At 55.1% G+C, this 20,013-nt stretch overlaps 3 protein-coding genes across 5 annotated transcripts in view; all 3 read left to right on the forward strand.

Moving 5' to 3' along the window:
• PRPF8 (pre-mRNA processing factor 8) overlaps nt 1-4,299 on the forward strand; it is a 32,291-nt gene extending 27,992 nt beyond the window's left edge. Inside the window, exons 38-43 of the mRNA XM_030294971.1 lie at nt 710-949; nt 1,044-1,185; nt 3,096-3,236; nt 3,372-3,511; nt 3,616-3,818; nt 3,963-4,299. Of these exons, the coding sequence (XP_030150831.1) occupies nt 710-949; nt 1,044-1,185; nt 3,096-3,236; nt 3,372-3,511; nt 3,616-3,818; nt 3,963-4,117 (1,021 nt within the window). The 3' untranslated portion in view covers nt 4,118-4,299. The remainder of the gene's footprint in view (nt 1-709; nt 950-1,043; nt 1,186-3,095; nt 3,237-3,371; nt 3,512-3,615; nt 3,819-3,962) is intronic.
• A 714-nt stretch (nt 4,300-5,013) lies between these two features.
• Nucleotides 5,014-8,737, forward strand: LOC115500469 (Rab interacting lysosomal protein). 2 transcript variants are annotated; one of them, XM_030294898.1, is made up of 9 exons: nt 5,019-5,562; nt 5,637-5,730; nt 5,815-5,921; nt 6,025-6,270; nt 6,570-6,697; nt 7,080-7,202; nt 7,883-7,966; nt 8,241-8,327; nt 8,359-8,737. In XM_030294898.1, the coding sequence occupies exons 1-9, from the start codon at nt 5,335-5,337 to the stop codon at nt 8,462-8,464; spliced, it is 1,203 nt and encodes a 400-aa protein (XP_030150758.1). In that variant the 5' UTR covers nt 5,019-5,334; the 3' UTR covers nt 8,465-8,737. The 2 variants fall into 2 exon arrangements, with proteins under 2 accessions (XP_030150757.1, XP_030150758.1); XM_030294897.1 differs by lacking the exon at nt 7,883-7,966 and having other exon boundaries at nt 5,014-5,562; nt 8,241-8,737.
• A 72-nt stretch (nt 8,738-8,809) lies between these two features.
• SCARF1 (scavenger receptor class F member 1) lies at nt 8,810-19,614 on the forward strand. Of its 2 annotated transcripts, none has more exons than XM_030294889.1 (11): nt 8,810-9,307; nt 9,632-9,693; nt 9,950-10,051; nt 10,923-11,448; nt 13,427-13,645; nt 14,050-14,178; nt 14,991-15,094; nt 15,584-15,704; nt 16,953-17,074; nt 17,159-17,305; nt 17,962-19,614. In XM_030294889.1, exons 1-11 carry the CDS (start codon nt 9,090-9,092, stop codon nt 18,819-18,821), a joined length of 2,610 nt encoding a protein of 869 aa, XP_030150749.1. In that variant the 5' UTR covers nt 8,810-9,089; the 3' UTR covers nt 18,822-19,614. The 2 variants fall into 2 exon arrangements, with proteins under 2 accessions (XP_030150749.1, XP_030150750.1); XM_030294890.1 differs by having other exon boundaries at nt 17,196-17,305; nt 17,962-18,169.
• Nucleotides 19,615-20,013: the final 399 nt, after the last annotated feature.

Raw genomic sequence — 20,013 nt, forward strand, 5'->3', positions numbered from 1 at the left:
GCTGGTGGTTGGGAGACATCCTAAAAGGGTGAAATGAATGGTTTGGTATGTGGTTTCTGGGTTTTTTGAAACATTTAAGGCTCAGAAATTTCTCAAGGAATTGTCCTGGAGATGCCTACAGAAAAAAGATAGTGTCTTCAGATAATGTAGAAAATGTCAGTGTTTCAGGGTTTCCGTCTGATTCTTGGGCATTGTTTCATGTTGCCATTTTGAGCAGGGCATTTCTTTACCGTTCATGTTACAGGCAGTTTTAACATCCACATCCCCAGGTACCACTGCTAACAGCACACACACCCCTTCCTTCCCTCTTCCTGTCATTTTGGCAACCAAGAAGAAAAATGTCCATAGATGTCCAGGTACCCCCCCCAGGATGACTGAGGTGACTGACAGTACCAGCAATGATTGAGAACGTGTTCTAAGGGTTTCTGTTTTTGAGAATTGTTCTATAAACCAGGGCACTTCTTGTCAAGGAAAAGAGGGAGGAATGGCTACTGAGCACGTTTGAGTGTTGCTGAAAGGGTGTACATGCTCAGGGCCATCCTGGGCTGTGATAAATCTTAACCGGTATTGGGGCATCTCCACTATACACTTGAGGATCGTCTGGGGTAAGGGTATGGAGTCCCTTGTCCTACCAAGTTACACTCTTGCCATTGAGGCATAGTTGACCAAGGGAAGGGATCTTGTGGTGTGACCCATGCTGTCCCCGCAGTGTGAACGTGGCATCACTGACACAATCGGAAATTCGAGACATCATCCTGGGTATGGAGATCTCGGCACCATCACAGCAGCGGCAGCAGATAGCAGAGATCGAGAAGCAGACCAAGGAACAGTCACAGCTGACAGCAACACAGACTCGTACTGTCAACAAGCATGGTGATGAGATCATTACTTCTACCACCAGCAACTATGAGACGCAGACTTTCTCCTCTAAGACTGAATGGCGGGTTAGGTACTGTAAGGGGAAGAGGTAGGGATGGCAAAGCCTACTGATGCTGCCTGTGGTGCTCGGCCTGAGAAATGCTTACATTCCTCACCATTTGTAGGGCCATCTCTGCTGCCAACCTTCACCTGAGGACCAATCATATCTATGTTTCATCTGATGACATCAAGGAGACTGGTTATACCTATATCCTTCCCAAGAACGTGCTTAAGAAGTTCATCTGCATATCTGACCTGCGGGCCCAAGTGAGTAAGTGTGCTCAACTAAGCCGTAGTGTGTGCCTGGCATTTTACATGCCTAAAACTCACCTGAGACTGCCTGGAACGCAAGGTACATAAGAGTGGCCGAAACAGCAAGGAGGGTTTTGGCTCCCACCAAATATTAAAACGTTATAAAGCTATGGCAGTTAAGAGTTCCAAAAGTTTTTGGAAGAGGATAGCATATAGTCAGAAAGGGATTCCTGTGTACATAATAAATGTGTATCAGATCTGTAGGATTAAGGATGCTTTGTGGCACTGGAACAGTCAGAACCCTGCCTCACAGCACTTAAAAAATGCAGGTGGAGTAAAGACCTGAATATAAAATACTAAGCTGTAGAGTATTAGAAGAAAATATCTATTATTGTAATGCTGAGATCGCCTTTTTTTTTTTTTTTAAGTTTATTTATTTATTTTGAGAGAGACAAAGACAGCCTGAATTGGGGAGGGGCAGAGAGAGAAAGGATCCCAAGCCCAGAGCCCAACGTGGGGCTCGAACTCAAGAAACCATAAGATCATGACCTGAGCTAAAACTAAGAGTCAGACGCTTAACCAACTGAGCCACCCAGGCAGCCCCAAGATAGCCTTCTTAAGATACAAAACCATGGGGCACCTGGGTGGCTCAAGTCGGTTGAGCATCTAACTTTGGCTCAGGTCATGATCTCACGGTTCATGGGTTCAAGCGCTGTATCAGGCTCTGTGCTGACAGCTTGGAGCCTGGAGCCTGCTTCGGCTTCTGTGTCTCCCTCTATCTCTATCCCTCCCCTGCTCACTGTCTGTCTCAAAACCAAACATTAAAAATTTTTTAAAAAGGACACAAAACCGTAATCAAAATCAATAACTTGTGTGTGACAAAGGGTGCTGCAAAAGACACACTAAAAACAGGAAGAAAATTTTGCATAATTCTAAAATAAGGTGGATTAGAATCTAGAACAGGGAAGTTGATTTTTAAAAGTAATTGTAGGGGCGCATGGGTGGCTCAGTCAGTTGAGCATCCAACTCTTGATTACAGCTCAGGTCATGATCCCAGGGTTGTGAGATTGAGCCCTGCATGGGGCTCCACACTCAGTACGGAGCTTCTCTCTCTAAAATAAAAATTAATAAAATAAAAAAATAACTAGAAGAATAGGCAAAGAATATGAAGGTAGTTCAGAAATGGAACTACAAACGGCAAATGTCATATGAAAAGTTGATTAGGGGGGTGCCTGGGTGGCTCAGTCTTGATTTCAGCTCAGGTCATGATCTCACAGTTTGTGAGTTTGAGCCCCATGTCGGGCTCTGTACTGACAGTGCGGAGCCTGCTTGGGATTTTCTCTCTCTCTCCCTTTCTCTCTGCCTCTTCCCTGCTTATGCTCACACTCCGTTTCTCTCTCAAAAATAAACAAACTACCTTGAAAAGATGTTTAGCCTTACTAGTAATCAGGTAATTCATATTGTATACAATACCCAATTTGTGGCCTCAGGTTGGTGAATTTGAGAAGATTGTTAATAGAAGATTGCGGGTGGGTTTATAGGACACAGGTCCTCTTTGTCGATGGCCGGGTAAGATTCAAAATACCACCTAGTGGTGGACTTAAAGATGTATTCATCTTGTGAAAATTCATGAGCTGTGTGTTGGTGTGCTCATTTATTTATGGATACTGTTTAATCGATTGGGGAGTGTGTGAGCAATGCAGATTCTTGGACCCCACTTGAGATTCTGATGTGATAAGTCCGAGATGAGGGCCATGTTTAACATTTCGAACAAGCACCCCAGGCTACTCTGACGCAAGAGATTCTGACCACGTTTTGAGAAGCTCTCCTTTGTTCTTGGGGAAGGGAATGAAACACAGGGCTGACAGCCCAGAGTCTGGAATGGTACTAAGAATCGTTTTGGTTCTTGACCCCTTTGTTTCCAGATTGCAGGATACCTGTATGGGGTCAGCCCACCGGATAACCCCCAGGTGAAGGAGATCCGCTGCATCGTGATGGTACCGCAGTGGGGCACTCACCAAACCGTGCATCTTCCTGGCCAGCTGCCCCAGCATGAGTACCTCAAGGTCAGTGGGGGTGTGGGAGAATGGGAGCTTTCTTCTGTGAGAGTGGTGGAAGGAAGGCAGCCGTGTTGTTCTCATGGGGTGATTCCCGTCTGCAGATGGGGCTCCAGATAACTTTTCACCTCTCTTTGCCTATAGGAAATGGAACCCTTAGGATGGATCCACACTCAGCCCAATGAGTCCCCCCAGCTGTCACCCCAGGATGTCACCACCCATGCTAAGATCATGGCTGACAACCCATCTTGGGATGGTGAGAAGACCATTATCATCACCTGCAGGTAGACTTGGGCCCCTTTGGGAGGAAATGGGGTGCGGCAGGCATTGCAGCACAGGGCCTAGAACGGTGGCCTGAGCTCTGACTCTGTCTTCATCGCTCTGTCAGCTTCACACCAGGCTCCTGCACACTGACAGCCTATAAGCTGACCCCCAGTGGCTATGAATGGGGTCGCCAGAACACAGACAAGGGCAACAATCCCAAGGGCTATCTACCCTCGCATTACGAAAGGGTCCAGATGCTGCTGTCAGACCGCTTCCTTGGCTTTTTTATGGTCCCTGCCCAGTCCTCATGGAACTACAACTTTATGGGTAAGTTCAGCATGGGGAAGTGGGGCTGAGGTAGGCCATCCCCCTTAGCACTTGGGGCTTGACTCTGGTTTGGAGATGGCCAGGGTCCAGGCTGGGTGAGGCAGGTGCACCTTGTTAACACCAGACCATTCCTTCTACCCCAAGGTGTGCGGCATGATCCCAACATGAAGTATGAGTTGCAGCTGGCAAACCCCAAAGAGTTCTACCACGAGGTGCACAGACCTTCCCACTTCCTCAACTTCGCTCTCCTGCAAGAGGGCGAGGTCTACTCCGCGGATCGAGAGGACCTCTATGCCTAGTTGTATCCTCACCTCCCCCTGCTTCAGACGCTCCACAGGCTGGAGTCTTTTACCCCCAAAGACAAGCTGGTGACATTCAGCAGCTTGGCCCCATTTTTCTGTCTTTGTGCTTCTTGTGTTATTGATCTCTGGTGGCTTGTAGTCCTGAGTAAAGTGTAATAATAAATTTTGTATAAATAGGAGTTTTTGAGTTGTTGTTGTTGTTTTCCTCCTGAGCTCAAATTCTGGATGTAGGGAGGCTGGACTTGTTCATAGCAACATGCTGGCCTCAACCTTAAAGGGGCATGAGCCTCCTTTTCATGGGCTGTGGGACTAAGTAAGTATCCCTTAGATTCCGGGAACTGAGGTGGGGTTGGGCTTTCACACCCTTACTGCTTGACCACATTTGTCAACATCCCTTCAAAATATTTGCAAACCGGGGCACCTGGGTGGCTCAGTCAGTTAAGTGTCCCGACTCTTGATTTTGGCTCAGGTCATGATCTCATAGCTGTGAGATCAAGCTCTCTGCTCTGGGTCTGGACCTGCTTAAGATTCTCTGTCGTTTTCTCTTTCTGCCTATCCCTGCTCTTGCATGTGTGTGCACTCGTATTCGTTCTCTCTCTCTCTCTCTCTCTCTCTCTCTCTCTCTCTCTCTCTCTCTCTCTGCAAACCAAATCACTCCTATTCAACATCCTTTGGAACAGTTGCTGCCATTTTCTGAGTCTGGAAGCTTGTGGATTTGCCCCTCCCAACTGTGGTGCCCAGCCTAGCCCCTTAAGCTTTGTGTCACTCCTGGTTGGGGAAATAGGCACGTGGCTTCACAGATGACTGTCTCTGAGACCAGGGACAACCCTCCTACCTGTCACCTCTTGCCTGTAGTGCTTGGCTGCCAAGTGGAGCCTCATGACACCAGACACTGGGGTGGAGCCTGGACTGGAGGCTGTGGGGAGGGATTGACGAAAGTGACCACTTAGAGCCCTGAGCCTTAGCCCTGGGACGCCTGGCTGGAAGCAGGCAGTCCTGCTTCCTGTGACCTTGGGGGATCCGAACAGGACAGGGCCCAGGGGACCCAGTGCACTACCTCCTTCCCCACGCCTTTTCCCTTAATCGCTCCTCCTCTGTCGCCTCTTCCCCGCCCTCTACTGCCCTAAACTGCTTCCTGAGCCGAAACTGTTTGGCTTTTTCCTGCCCTAGTTAGGGTTGGAGGGGGGTGTCGCAGCCCTTGGCCTTGTGGAACCATGGAGCCCAGGGGGACGATACCCGGGGTGCCTGGCTGCGGGCCTCGAGTGGCCGCCGGGTCAGGGACGGCCGCGGAGCTCGTGTACCATCTAGCAGGGGCCCTGGGCACGGAGCTGAAGGAGCTGGCGCGCCGCTTCGGGCCGGAGGCGGCGGCCAGGCTAGTGCCGCTCGTGGTTCGGGCGCTGGAGCTCCTGGAAAAGGCTGCCGTGGGGCCCGACCCGGACTCAGTGAGTCACCGCCCCCTCCCCTCGCCACCCGCAGGGCTGGTGGGAGCGTAGCCCTCACCGCCTGGACTCCCCAGCTGCAGGTGTCAGCGCAGCAGGCCGAACTAGAGCTGCGGCGGCTGCGCGAGGAGAACGAGCACCTCCGCAGACAGCTGCACTCTGGGCCACACGGTGAGTGCGGGCACGACCAGGGTGTGGGGTGGGCCGGCTCAGGGCCCCCACCCCAAGCCGCTGCTAAGTTCGCCCCTTCCTCAGAGGAGCGCGCTCTTCTGCGGCAGCTCAAGGAGGTGACCGACCGCCAGCGAGACGAGCTCCGGGCGCACAACCGCGACCTGCTGCAGCGCAGCCAGGAGACGGAGGCGGTGAGGGCGGGGCGGGGCGGGGCGAGGGGCGAGGGGCGAGGGGCGGGGCTCTCCACCTCACCCACCGACACCCCGCCTACCTTCTCTTTTGCCCCGCCCCCAGCTGCAGGAGCAGCTGCAGCGCCTCCTGCTGGTGAATTCAGAGCTGCGGCACAAACTGGCAGCGGTGCAAACCCAGCTGCGTGCCGCGAGGGACCGCGAGAGCGAGCGGGAGCTACAGCGCCAGGGGGCAGTGGAGCTGGCTCAGGAGCCGGCGCAGGACCAGGCCAGGGGGGCCGGGTACGAGCAGAGGCAGGAGCCCGAGCGGGCAACCGCTGAGGCGGGGGCCCCAGGGACCCCTGAGGACCCGGTGAGTGCCCGTCGTAGTATTCGCAGGTCTGGTACTTGGTGGGCACTCGGGAAAGGTTTGCTGTGCGGCGTTAGCAGGTCCACCGGAAAATTGGAAGGTGGCATACAAGTGTGCGCCCCCCCGCAGCCGGCCTCTGCTCTCACTCTCAGCCAGAGCACTGGTCTGTCATCTGTTGCAGCGCCCTTGCCTCCCAAGTCTCCCTGCCAGTCACTTGCTCTAGCATTCCTGGGATGGCCCCGGGGGGGGGGGGCAGGGGAACGCCAGCAGAGGCACCCCCATCGACCAAACCCGTCCTTCAGCCAGGGCGCCCCTCCAAGGTAGGACAGTGCAGCTTCAGTCGAGAGGAACTTGAGCAGATCCTTCAGGAGAGGAATGAACTCAAAGCCAACGTGTTCCTGCTGAAGGAGGAGTTGGCCTACTTCCAGAGGTGAGGGCAGTGGGCAGGGGCTGGGAAGCTGGGGATGGGGGCGCTCCACTCACACCCGTTCCCAGATCTCAAGTCACCAGCTTCATTTTTTGGCTCACTGATATATCCACAGTGACATGTGCCAGGCACTGTGCGGGACACTGGGAGGACACAGCACCTGCCCTCCAGGAACTTCTTCCAAATGAGGGAGGAGGTGGTACAAAGAGTCACAGCAGTGGTCAAAGAAGTACTCCTAGGAAAGGGCAACAACTAAGCTAAGGTCTGAGGGGTGTTAGCAAGGCGGAGTGTTTTAAAAAGGGGGGGACAACATGCACAGGTACTTGGGATGAGACCTACTGTTGGCATTCCCACTGCTTACTCGGCCCCTCTCCCTCCTCTGCAGGGAGCTGCTCACGGACCACCGGGTCCCTGGGCTTCTGGTTGAAGCCATGAAGGTGGCTGTCAAGAAGCAGCGGAAGAAGATCAAGGCCAAGATGTTAGGGATTCCAGAGGAAGCAGAGAGCAGGTAAGTCCCTGCCTCCATTCCCACTAGCCAGCTCTCCCTTCCTCTTTCTGTTGAGCCTGATGTCCCAGCCTGGTCATGCTCTAACCCAGCCTAGTCACCCCTTGAGCTTACCACCTTAGCCTCCTTACTGCCTGAGCCTGTCACCTAGTTACGGCTTAAACCTGCTAACCTGGCCTGGTTACCCCCTGAGCCTGCTGTCCTGTCTGTTCTGCTGAACCTACCACTCTGGCCTGGTCACCCCCTGGACCTGCCGTCCAGCCTGTCCTGTTGGGCCTTCCATTCTGGCCTGGGCACACCCTAGCCTGCCACCCTTCTCTCTGGATTGCACTGCACCCACGTGCCGTGCTCACTGTACCTCCTGGCAAAGAAACCTGGTAATGCTGCTTCTCCACATGAATTTTTCAGTTTCCTGTCTTGGCTGGATCTGTTTGTTCTCGGAAGTTTCAGACTGTAGTTCCAGCTATGTCAGGGCCGGCCGTCAGGCTGTAAAGTAAAAGCCTCAAGATGTCCTTCATCTCCCCAGCACCACCTTCTCTCTAGCCTTGAGGGGCCCAGGGTCACTCTGTCCTCCCTTGGCCATTCCTGGGCGCTGTGCAAAGGCCTGAACATAGCTGGACTCCTGGTGTCCCCTAGGGCCTTGATTAATGACCCCTACATCTCCTCTCTCCTCTTTGCCTCAGTGACGATGAAGACAGCTCATGGCTCCTACTCTCCAGTGATAAGGGAGCCCACCCTCCACCCACTGAGTCCCGAATACAGAGTTTGTATGTTGGGAGAAGAGGAAGGGGAAAGGTTGTGGGAGTGAAGGAGGGGCCCCACCTTTGTTCTTTCCCCCTTTCCTGCTCCACTGATATTCGTTTTGCTGCCCTGAGCTCTGAGCATGCCGCCCCACATTGGCCCTGGCCCCTTTGCCCCCTCAATACCTCATGCTGCCCTTTCTTCCTGTTGTATCCCTTTTCCCACCAACCCCTGCCCTCAGCCCATATCGTTGACCTCTCTGGCATCCAAGCTCAGCGTGCCTCTTGATTCTCCCCCCAGCTTTGGCCTGTCCTATCGGGGTGAAACAGAGGCCCCTGAAGCCCAGACCAGCAGCATGGCCCCCAGTAAGCTAGGGGGAGAAGAGGAGACCCCACAGCCACCCCACTTGGAGCCTGTGGGCAGCCCCACAGTCCTCAACTCCTGACCAGCCGTGCTCTGCACTCGATGAACATCTTTGTCTCAGCTGCCCCAGAGACCTGACTTTGGAATCTGGCTATGGGTAGATGTGTGGCCTCAAATGAGGACAGGGCTCCCTCCTTCTCAGCCCTCCCCAGGCTCTTTCGTGATCCTGGCCTGAGCCAGGGGATGATGAAGAGCTCAGCCTACCTTCCTTCCCTGTATCCCTGTGCCAAGCCTCCGGGGTCAGATGAAAGTGCTTCCTCCCTGAGTCTCCGTTTTCCCATTTGTAAAATGGAGAGCGGGCTACCTACCTCCCAAGGGTCTATGTGAACGGCCTAAGCCAATGTAATAAAGCCGCTGCCCACGATACCCAGAAACTGCTTCATGTCTGTGTGTGACTGGTCTGCCCCCGCCTGACTCTGCCAGGACCAAAGGCAGGCTGAGGTTTCCTCACAGGGTCTTGTTGGTTGTTAGTGGGTGGGGAAGTCTCCCAGCTAGGGCCTCAGTTGGGTAGCATGACCTAATGGAAAGATGTGGCTCCCACTCGCACCCCACACCCTCGCCTGTCCCCAGTACTCTGGGATTTGCAGCTTCATCTTCCTGCCCCCTCCACACTGAGACCAGCCCCTTAAAGCCCCGACTCAGCCTTTGCCCTCGGCTTTCCTTTTCATTTCTCTGGCGTCTGGTCTTCCCAGCACCCACCCGCCCGCCCTCTCAGGGAGGTGCCTCATGGCAGCCCGCCTCTCGGCACTGGTTTCCTCAGGAAAGGCCTTGGAAGGAAGCAGGGAGGGGGTTGGGAGCCGTGGGGGCCAGACTAACCCAAGCCCTCCCGCTGGACTGGCCGCCATGGGGCTGAGGCTGCTGGTCTCACTGTTGCTGCTCTGGACACAGGGTACCCAGGGGTCCAACCTGGACCCCAACGGGCGGCATGTCTGCACGGCCGGCAGGTGGGTCTTTGTAGGAATCTGATGGGGGGGGGGGGGTGTGCCTGAACTGGTATTGCGGCATTGCAGGGAAGGAGGACATGAGGGAAGAGGTCATGGGCTGAAGGGAGGGGGGCTTGGGGACAGCCTAGAAGGTGGTGGGTAGTCAAGACAGAAGGTGGGAGGGCCAGGGAAGGAAAGGGAAGGAATTGGGGACACTGGGGCTGTGACTCTTGGCTAGGCCTCCCTGATGGGGCTGAGGCAGCCTCCCACATCTCAGCCAGAGACAGTGATCCACCTGCGGAGCCAGTCTGTCTGTCCCCCGGCTGACCCCTCTCTGCCCCACAGCCCCTCTGCTGAGCTCCAGTGCTGCCCAGGCTGGAGGCAGAAAGACCAAGAATGCACTATCCGTGAGTAGCCAGAACGGATCCCCACCTGAGAAGAAAGGAGAACATAGTCCAGTGACCCTTCCTGCCTCCCCTCCTGGGGCCTCCTATTTCCCCTTCTGAGCCCTAGAGCTAGGGTCCATCCTGACACCAACCCCCCCCCTGCCCTGAGGGAATGGCTCTTGACGGGGCAGGGCGCTGGGAGCCAGTGAGAGGGGCAGAGTGTCCCCTGGTTGGTGCCATGCCACCGTCCTTCCCACCTGGGTGGGGTGTTTTTCAGCCATCTGTGAGGGGCTGGATGCTTGCCGGGAAGATGAAGTGTGCGTGAAACCAGGCCTCTGTCGATGCAAACCTGGATTCTTTGGGGCCCAGTGCAACTCCCGTGAGTCCTGAGTTTCATCTGGAGGATGAAGTTGTCAGGCGGAACCAGGGAGGGGAGCGGGGAGGCAAAGCGGGTAGAAATGTGATCTTAAAACGGCAGAGCCAGAATCCCTCCAAGCCTCACTGAGGAAATTGAGGCCCAGAGTCAGGAAGTGACGCATTCCTGGAAGATGCCCTGAGTCATCTGGTTTTTACCCATATCCACAAAGCCCTACCCACACTTTCAGTTCTGGGCCCTTCACCATCCACAACTTCTCAGAAAAGATGGTGGTTATCCCTGTTGATCACAAAATGGACACGTTCTCCATCTCCCTCGTGTGCATTTTATACATGTGTGGAAGGTGGAAGGAGATATCTGGCAGGGCTCTGCCCTGTCCTGGTGGGCAGGATGGCCAGAGAGCAGCCACCAGGAATCAGGGCTGAGAGGAGACACAAGGGGGGAAATGTGGCTTCTCTTGTGACCCTCATGGTCAGTATCCAGGCAGGGGTGGACACTGGGACACTCTGTCATCTCTAGTGGGGTGGGGGTGGAGGGAGGGGGGGATGGGCATGAGAGAGAGGAAGGGACGTGAATGAAATCCTACTGCTGTGTGACTCTGGGCAAACCTTTCCCACTCAGGAACTTTAAGTGTGTTCTGGAGTATGAAGTGGGAGTCTGGGCCACTCCAAAGGCTTTCTGTAGTTCGTGAGTCTGAGGCAGGAAGTGAGCTGTGCCCCAGGAGGTTAGGCTGCCAGATGTTCAAGGGTCTGTCTCCGGCTCTTGGAGGGTGGGCCTGGCGCCTCTCTTCCTTGTGGAAGGGCGCGCGGGGCGGAGATCCGCGCCTGGCCCTGAGCCCACTGACCCCTTTATGTTCCCCACCCGACTCCTGCAGGCTGCCCGAGTCAGTACTGGGGCCCAGATTGCCGTGAGACCTGCGCCTGCCACCCACACGGCCAGTGCGAGCCGGCCACGGGCGTGTGCCACTGCCAGGCGGAACGCTGGGGCAGCCGTTGCGAGTTCCAGTGCGACTGCGGCCCCCACGGGCGTTGCGACGCCGCGACGGGCGCGTGCCGCTGCGAGCCCGGCTGGTGGTCACCCACTTGCCGCCGTCCGTGCCAGTGCAACCCGGCGGTGGCGCGCTGCGATCAAACCAACGGCTCCTGCCGCTGCGAGCCGGGCTGGTGGGGCCGCCGCTGCAGCTTCCGCTGCGCCTGCCACGGCTCGCCGTGCGCGCAGGAGACCGGCCGCTGCGTCTGCCGGCCGGGCCGGTGGGGTCCCGAGTGCCGGTATGAGTGCGAGTGCGTGCGCGGCCGCTGCAACGCCGTCTCCGGCCTGTGCGCCTGCCCGCCCGGCTTCCGCGGCGCGCGCTGCGAGCTGCCCTGCCCCGCCGGCAGCTACGGGCCGCACTGCCGCGACAGGTGAGCGGGGGCCGCGGGGCTGCGGCTAGGCTGCGGGGCGGGCGTGCGGGGTTGGGGGGAGGCGGGTGCTGACGGGGCTCACGCAGCAGCCGGACAGAGGCACGGGCCGCCGGTGGTGGGGGTGCGGACAGAGCGCGGGGAGGGCGGGCGAAGGAGCTGAAGGGAAAGGGAGAGAAAGGGGATGGGCCCGGCAGGGGCGGGGGCGCAGGGGGAGCGTCGCGCGGTGCCCTCGGCAAAAACATACAGGGACGGGATGAAAGGGGGAAAAAGACCCCCGATGCCCCTAGGTCCGGCCTCGCCCACCCTACGTCCGGTTACTGTTAAACGGACAATAGGAGTACTAGCAAGCTCTACTTAGAAGCAGAGAAAAGATGAACCACGTGACGAAATGATTGCAGGGTCCCTTTTAGACCTCGTGGCTTTCAAACTTTGGCCGGCCCCACCCACAATAAGAAATGGGTTTTAGGAGTGCCTGGCCGGCTCGTAGGTAGAGCATTTGGCTCTTGATCTGGGGGTTGTGAGTTCAAGCCCCATGTCGGGCGCTGGGGATGGCGCTTACTTAAAAACAAATAAAACGAGCAAAACAACAACAAAAAGAAATGCGTGTTACATCCCCCCTATCTCATTCACACCCCTCTGTGGTAAAAGCTTAACAACATATACTTATCTTTGCTTCATATATATAATATATATTACATATGTGTGTATAGATACATATATGTGTGTATAGATACACACATATATGTGTATATATACTGTAATGTTTTTATTTTTCTTTTTTTGATGCTGGTCTGCTAAGTTGATTTTATGAACAAATGAGTCTGATCCAAGCATATGACTCCAAGTAATTATCTGGGGGGAACCTTGTCAAGAAACTGTTAAGAATCAATAAGAAATTAGAATAAAGTAAACCTTGTTGGAAAAGTTGCTAAGAGAGTAGATCCTAAGAGTTTGCATCACAAAGAAAAAAGCCATTGTTTTCCCTTTTTTGTACCTATATGAGATGAGGGATATTAACTAAACCTACTGTGGTAATCATTTCACACTATATGTAAGTCAAGTCGTTATGCTGTACACTTTAAAGTTGCATACTGTTGGGGCACCTGGGTGGCTCAGTCGGTTAAGCGTCCGACTTCGGCTCAGGTTGTGATCTCGTGGTCCGTGAGTTCGAGCCCCGCGTTGGGCTCTGTACTGACAGCTCAGAGCCTGGAGCCTATTTCAGGTTCTGTGTCTCCCTCTCTCTGACCCTCCCCCGTTCATGTTCTGTCTCTCTCTGTCTCAAAAATAAATAAACATTAAAAATTTTTTTTTAAGTTGTATACTGTCAGTTATATCTCCAAAAAACCGGGGAAAGCATTTTTTAATATATTTTTTAAGTTATTTATTTTGAGAGAGAGAGAGAGGGGAATAGGGGCAGAGAGAGAGGGGAGAGAGACTCCCAAGCAGGCTCTGCACTGTCAGCCCAGACCCCGATGGGTCACAAACTGTGAGATCATGACCTGAGCCGAGATCGAGAGTCCAAGACTTAACTCCCTGAGCCACCCAGGTGCCCCAGCATTTTTTTTCAAACATATGATAAACTTGAAATTATAGTGATGAAAACAGACATGTTTTAATTTTTATGGAACTTTATGTTACGAGATAGAAGAGTCACATTCAGACCAGACCTCAGAGATGGCGTGGGTAGGAGGAAGAGAGGAGAAAGGATAGGAGGGAGAAGGTTGGCCAAGGTATCTTGGCTGCTCTGCCTGGGCTAATCCTGGGACCCTGGGAAGGATGGGTCCTGGAATGGGAAGTTGGAAGGAGAGGGCTGGAATCCTACGGAGATCATCAGTCCGGCCTTTTTGTTGTACAACATGGGGAAACTGAGGCTGAGACCTGCCTGAGTGTCCTGGATGCTCTCCAGTGTCCCTGGAGGCCTGGGTGGGCATTCCATCCATGGGCTCCTCAGTGCTCCCATGACTCCTTCTCTTCGCAGCTGCGGCCACTGCAAGCAGAACGAGCCATGCTCTGCAGATACAGGCAGCTGTGAGTCCTGCGAGCCGGGCTGGAATGGAACCCAGTGCCACCAGCCCTGCCCACCCGGCACCTTTGGCGAGAGCTGCCGGAAGCAGTGCCCCCACTGCCGGCTTGGGGAGGCCTGTCAGGCAGACACTGGGCACTGTCAGCGCTGTGACCCTGGGTGGCTGGGGCCCAGGTGAGGGGGCCAGCCTGCTCAGGGTGGGGGGCCCCCCTCCTTCAGGGTCCTCATTCCAGCCCTGGGATAGCTGGCCCCTCCCCCACTGGGGGCCTGCCTCCTGGCCAAGACTGACGGAAGAGAGAGGGGTGCTGATGAGGCCCCGGGCAGGCTTCTCTTCCAGCTCCCTCACCGCTCAGGTATCCTGCTCTCTTCCCCCTCCAGGGATCTGTAATCTTGTCACCTATGGGATTTGGCCCCAGGTTCAAGGCCCTGTTAACACCTGAGCTTCATTGCTGAGGCATAGACAGTTGGGGCCCTGAGTCCAGAAGCATGGGGGAAGACGGGTAGGACCTTTTGGGGGGGGGGGGTCTGCCCTGCCAGACCTGCCCTGCCCTCCTCTTCCGAGTCTCGCCTCACCTCAGATGTGAAGACCCCTGCCCGCTCGGCACCTTTGGGGAAGGCTGCACCTCTACCTGCCCCACCTGTGTTCAGGGGGCCTGTGATGCTGTGACTGGGGAATGTGTCTGCGACGTTGGCTACTGGGGACCCAGGTGAGAACTGGGGCCCTGGCAGGGAGGCACGGGCCTCGGTCAGGCGTCAGTGCAATCTGTGTCCTAAACTTCCCTTCTCGGGGCTTCTCGGCCTGGCTGCCTCCCGGATACCCACCCAGCAAGCTCTTAATGAAGAAGTAGTCCTCCTGTTGTGAGGTCTGCACCTTCTGAAGAAGGGTCAGAGCGATCTAATCTTAATCTCAAAGACCTGGCTCCGGAACTAGGCCGGGAAGTTATTTAGGGGTGGGACTCCCAACTCCATTGTTGTTCCTGTGAGGCCTTCATGTGGTGAAACATAATCAAGGTCAATGTCTCCAATGTCAGGTTTTCCGCCTCTAGGACAGAATGTAGTATCAAATGGAAGAGACCTCATCTCATAGAAGAGAGGACCAAGGCCCAGAGAGTTTGGGGCAGGGCCGGACTCAGACCTCCAGACCCTGAGGACGTTTCTCTGGATGCCGTTGGCATCTTGCTTATTTCACATTAGTGTTGGATGGGCCAGGGACGAGCATCATGAGGGGTGGATCTTGCCCTATACTCTGGGGTATACCCTGGGGGGCTGGGGACCAAGGGGCAGCTTGTGGGGTGGCCTCTCTGGAAGATGGGCTTAGGGGCTAGGGGATTCTCCCAGACATGGCCAGGGGTACTTAGAATGTCCTCAGAGGTCGGAGGAGTCTGCTTGGGCATCCTCCAGGGAAGTCTGCATGACAGGGGTTGGGGAGCAGTGCCCAGAAATCCACCTTCCCCTGTCCCCTGCCCACCCCTATCCCTTCTCACCAAGCCTTCAGCCTGTTTCTCTTGTCACCCCATAGCTGCAACACTTCATGCCCATCTGGCTTCCATGGCAACAACTGCTCTATTCCCTGTGAATGCCCGGGGGGATCCTGCCACCCTGTCTCTGGGGCCTGCCAGCTGGGTAAGGTGAAAAGGAGGGTGTGGGGTGCAGTGACCAGGGAAAATGGGCCCTTTATATGGCTTCGGGGACGTATCACTTGCCAGGGAGGCTGGGCTCACTTCAGAGACATTCCCTATACCTGAAATCTGTATGGATGCTCTGGAGACCCCTGAAGATATGATACGGCCCTTGCCTGCTGAGACACCAGGCTCGCATCCAGGGCTGGCATCCGTGAGCAGGCAGGTCTGGACACCGGGATGTGTATCAGGCGTGACAGTTGGGAGCAAGAGCTTGTGGAACATGGGCCGTGAAGAGGGGACAGGGTAGCAGAGAGGCTGCCTTGGGAAGAGGGCCTCCAGGCTGAGCAGAGCCTGTCTCTCTCAGAAGAAGGGGAGGGACCCACAGGTGGAAAATTCCGGGGTGGGGGAGGCAACTCAGAGCTGGAGATGAGATGCGATGTGTGGAAGACAGGAAAGCCCTGAACTTTCGGCCATCCCCCGCTCTCCCCAGGGCCTCACGGTCAGGATGCCGCCCTCATCGCAGGCATCCTTGTGCCTCTGCTGCTGCTGCTCCTGGGCATCGCCTTCTGTGCCTGCTGCTGCTGGGCCGCCCGGTTGGACCCCAAGGACAGGTGAATGCCGGCTCGCCCCTTCCTCACCCCCAGCTCAAGCCACAGGGTGGGAGCAAGGTAGCATCTGGTTTCCTTTCAGCGGTGGGGAAGGGCTGGTCTTGTCGCGCACTTAGAGGGCATGAGGTAGTTGGCAGTGGCCATGGCCTGGAGACACCAGGTCGGCTGCCTGCCTTCCCTGCGAGTGTCCGAGTTGCATGAGTGCGTGCCATGGGCGCTGGGCACCAGGATGGCAAATCTCAAACCTGCAGCAGGAGGCCGAGGGTTTAGGGACCCGAGGGGGAATGCGGGGAAGGCAGAAGCAGCAGGGCAGCTCTGGGCACGGAGGGGAAGAGACGAGGCCTCAACACCCTCCACCACCCTCGAAGGAGAGTTCAGAAGTCGGAGCAGTGGTTTAGCAGAGATGGTAGCTTCCTGAGAAAAGGAGATAATAGGAAGGATTTGGGCTTGCGGGGGCCTGCTGCAGGGGAATGTTGCTTGCACAGGGCTTTGTTCCTTTACAAAATCCCTTGGAGACTCACAGCAGCAAGGTTTAAAGCAGGGAATGTGGGGGCAGGAGGATTAGCGTTCTCAATTCACAGAGAAGGACATGGAGGCCCAAGGTGACCCAGCCTGTCACTAGCACGCACAAAGCCCCTGCTCTGTTGTTCTGGATTCTCTGTCTGGTGCTCTCTTATTACTTCGTGCACTGAGCCTTGAGCCCCTTTGTGCTATGGGGGATTCTCAGATGAGCAGACCCAATAGCCCCTCCCCTGGGGGTGGGGAGGCCGGAGGCCGGGAATGACAAAGGCCATCAGAGGGTTGGTAACAATGAAGCAGCCTGGGGATGGGGTCAAGGACAGGCTTCCTGGAGGTGGTGCCACTTCCAGAAACATAGCTGAGCTGGGGACTCAGCCAGATGATAACACAAAGCTGCATTTGGGGGAACCTCAGCAGGTGCCTGGAGCTATACTGGGTCCTGAAAAAGAGTCTCAGAGCTAGGAGTTGTCCCCACTTTACAGATGAGGAAACTGAGGCCCGGAGAGGGGGAAGCCAGAACCAGAGTTGCTACCCAGTTCTATTTGAGCTATGCTGCCCTCTCTGACAGGCCCAAATCCCAGGCTCAATGGTTTGGGTTTTACTCTGTTGTCAAAGGGCACCGCTGAGGTAGACAGTCGCTGTGTCAGCCTGCCTCTCTCACATCGTTCTCTCCTGCCCCCACGCTGTCCCAACCGGTGGTCTTGTGCACTGACTGCCCTCCTTTCCCCTCAGGCCAGCAAGAGATGAAGCCGCCGTGTCCAGGGTGAAGATGCAGGTCTGGGGGGCGCTGACCAGCCTGGGCTCGGCGCTACCCTGTGGTTCCCTCGGCAGCCACAAGCTTCCCTGGGTGACAGGTGAGTATGGGTGCTGCAGGTCAGGGGCTGGGACGGGACAAGGTCTTCCATGGAGCTCCGTGCCTGACCCAGAGCCCCCTGCAGTCTCACACCACGACCCGGAGATCCCCTTCAATCACAGCTTCATTGAGCCGCCCTCCGCCGGCTGGGCCTCGGACGACTCCTTCTCTTCTGATGCTGAGTCTGGCGAGGAGGACGAGGGCCCTGCCTACTGTGTGCCACCCCAAGAAGGTAACCAACCCCTCAACAGCCCACGTGGCCCCGAGCAGCCCTGCCCACTACTTCTTTATTCCTTCAGCAAACGTGTATCAGGTGCCCATTCAAGTGCAGGTCACTGTTGCTGGCTGGGGGACATAGTAAAGAGCAACACGGATTCCCATCCTCACCAACCTTCTAGTGTGGTGGGCAGGAATCAGACACGTGTAGGACCGGGTGATGCATGCTTTGATGGGGGGACATACACGTAGGGGCTCGTAATCCAGCCATGTCAGGGGTGATTAGGGGCAGGGAAGATGTCTCCGTGTTCGTGATATTGGAACTGAGCCTGCTAGACTCAGGAGTCAGGAGTCAACAAAGCGCAAGTTGAGGAGGGATGGGAACGGTGTTTCAGGAGGACGGAACAGTGCACGTGAAGGTCCAAGGTGAGAGGGACATGACTGTGTGGCACTGAAAGAATGTTAGCTTGGTTAGAGTGTGGCATTAGTTCAAAGTGGGAAGGGGTGGGGAGAAAAGTGTGTAGAAGGAGTAGGCTCTTCTCCTGTCTCTGTGCCCTCGCCCTCTTCCTTGCCCCACTGATGAGGATCCCCAGAAGATGCTAAACTGAGTAAACAGGACGGATTGGGGTGGCCAGCCCAGTTTTGGCCAAGCTCTTCTGTCTCCTCTGCCAGGGATGGCCACTGTGGCCCACGGAGAGTTTCCAGAGACCAGCCTGGCTGGAGGTCCCATCCCTCCCCCCGAGGACGCCTCCACACCATTCCCTATCCCACGCACTTCCAGCCTAGCACGGGCCAAGCGGCCATCAGTCTCCTTTGCTGAAGGCACCAAGTTTGCGCCACAGAGTCGCCAAAGCTCAGGGGAGCTCTCCAGTCCTCTCCGAAAGCCCAAGAGGCTCTCCCGTGGGGCCCCGCTGAGTCCGGAAAGCCAGGAGGCTGAGGAGTCCATGGGCCCGGAGAAAGCAGAAACGGATGAGACCCTTTCTGGTGCTGCCAGCCCCAGGGATCCAGCCATTGGCCGCCGCCGGCTCCCACTTGGTGGCCGGACAGTGGCTGAGCGTGTGGAAGCCATTGAAGGCAGTGTCTCAGAGGGCTCAGGCTCCGTGACCACGATCTACATGCTGGCAGGGACACCCCAGGTATCTGAGGGCCCTGTCCGGTCTGTTCTCCGTCGTTTTGGTAGCTTCCAGAAAGGCCAGGCAGAGCCCAAGGTCAAGAGTGCCATCCCCAAGCCGCCACGCCGGGCCCTGAGTCGAAATAAGGACAGCCCCGGGCTGGCCTCCGGCACTGCCAGTCAGAGCCCCAACTTAGCCCCGAACCATGAGCTCACTAGGGCCTTAGAGTCTGCAGGAACTGGACGAGAGGAAGTGGCCAGGGGACTAGGCGATGGCACCAAGAACTTGGGGAGGGCCCAGGAGCTGGCCCCTGAGGGTGGCCCCCAGGAACAGGATCCCCAGAAGCTGTCTGATGAGGAGGGGCAGGAGGAGCCCCAGTATGAGAATGTTGCACCCATCTCTGGGCCACCAGCACCCTGAGAACCTTGAATTGGGGGAGAAGGAAGACTATGGATGGAGGGTAGGCATACGAACTGCCCCTGGCTCAGATTGTGTTTTGCTGGAAAAAGATCCCAGGGCCAGGAAAGACATACCAGAGCCTCTGCCCTTTCGTGGGGAAACGTCAGAGTTGGAGGCCAGTTGGCTCTGGGCCCTGGCAGTGCTCTGGGAGTGGTCTCGAAGGCCTGGGCAGCGACCCCATTGGGTGTGGTCAGGAAGGGGAAAGAGATGACCGTGGGGACTTTTTCTCTGTTGTCCTGGACTCTGTTTGCCCCCAAAGGCTATTCTTTTCTTCATTTGGAAAACATTTTTCTGAAATGGGAAACAACCTAAATATTCAATGATAGAAGATTGGCTAAAGCAAGATTGCTTATGATACTTTCCTAAACAACCATGAAAAATCATGTTGTGCAAGAAGATTTAATATGGGAAATATGGGAGACTGTTTATGCTTTACTGTTAAGTGTAAAAAAGTAAGTTTTCTTCTTATAAATTTCATTTCCTTTTCCTTCACGATACATGTTTAGAATCCTTCCGTTTTGTGTGTGTTTTGTGATTGTTTTGCCAACTTTTTTTTTTGGTATATGCATAAAAAAGATTCGGGGGAACAGCATCAAGTGGCATTTTTTTTCTGGGAGATGAGATAGTGGCTGATATTTATTTTCTTCCTTCGTAAACTTCTGTATAATTTGTAAATGTTCTATAGTGAACATTCTTTTTACTTTTCTCCCTAGATTTAATTTTTTTTTTACAAAAAAAAATATTAAAAAACAATGTTGTTAAAAATAAAAAAAGTACGGGGGCGCCTGGGTGGCTCAGTCGGTTGAGCGTCCGACTTCAGCCCGGGTCACGATCTCGCAGTCTGTGAGTTCGAGCCCCGCGTCGGGCTCTGGGCTGATGGCTCAGAGCCTGGAGCCTGTTTCCGATTCTGTGTCTCCCTCTCTCTCTGCCCCTCCCCCGTTCATGCTCTGTCTCTCTCTGTCTCAAGAATAAATAAACGTTAAAAAAAAATTAAAAAAAAATAAAATAAAATAAAAAAAGTACTAACATTACAGATATGTATAGAGTAGAAAGGAGATTCCCCCTTTCCCCAGAGGAGTCTGAGGGACAGGGGAGGGGCTAGACTTACTTGTCATTGAATGCCTTTTGGTTCTGAATTCTTTTCTCACATACT

The sequence above is a fragment of the Lynx canadensis genome, chromosome E1 (assembly GCF_007474595.2).
Source record: "Lynx canadensis isolate LIC74 chromosome E1, mLynCan4.pri.v2, whole genome shotgun sequence".
Taxonomy (NCBI): domain Eukaryota; kingdom Metazoa; phylum Chordata; class Mammalia; order Carnivora; family Felidae; genus Lynx; species Lynx canadensis.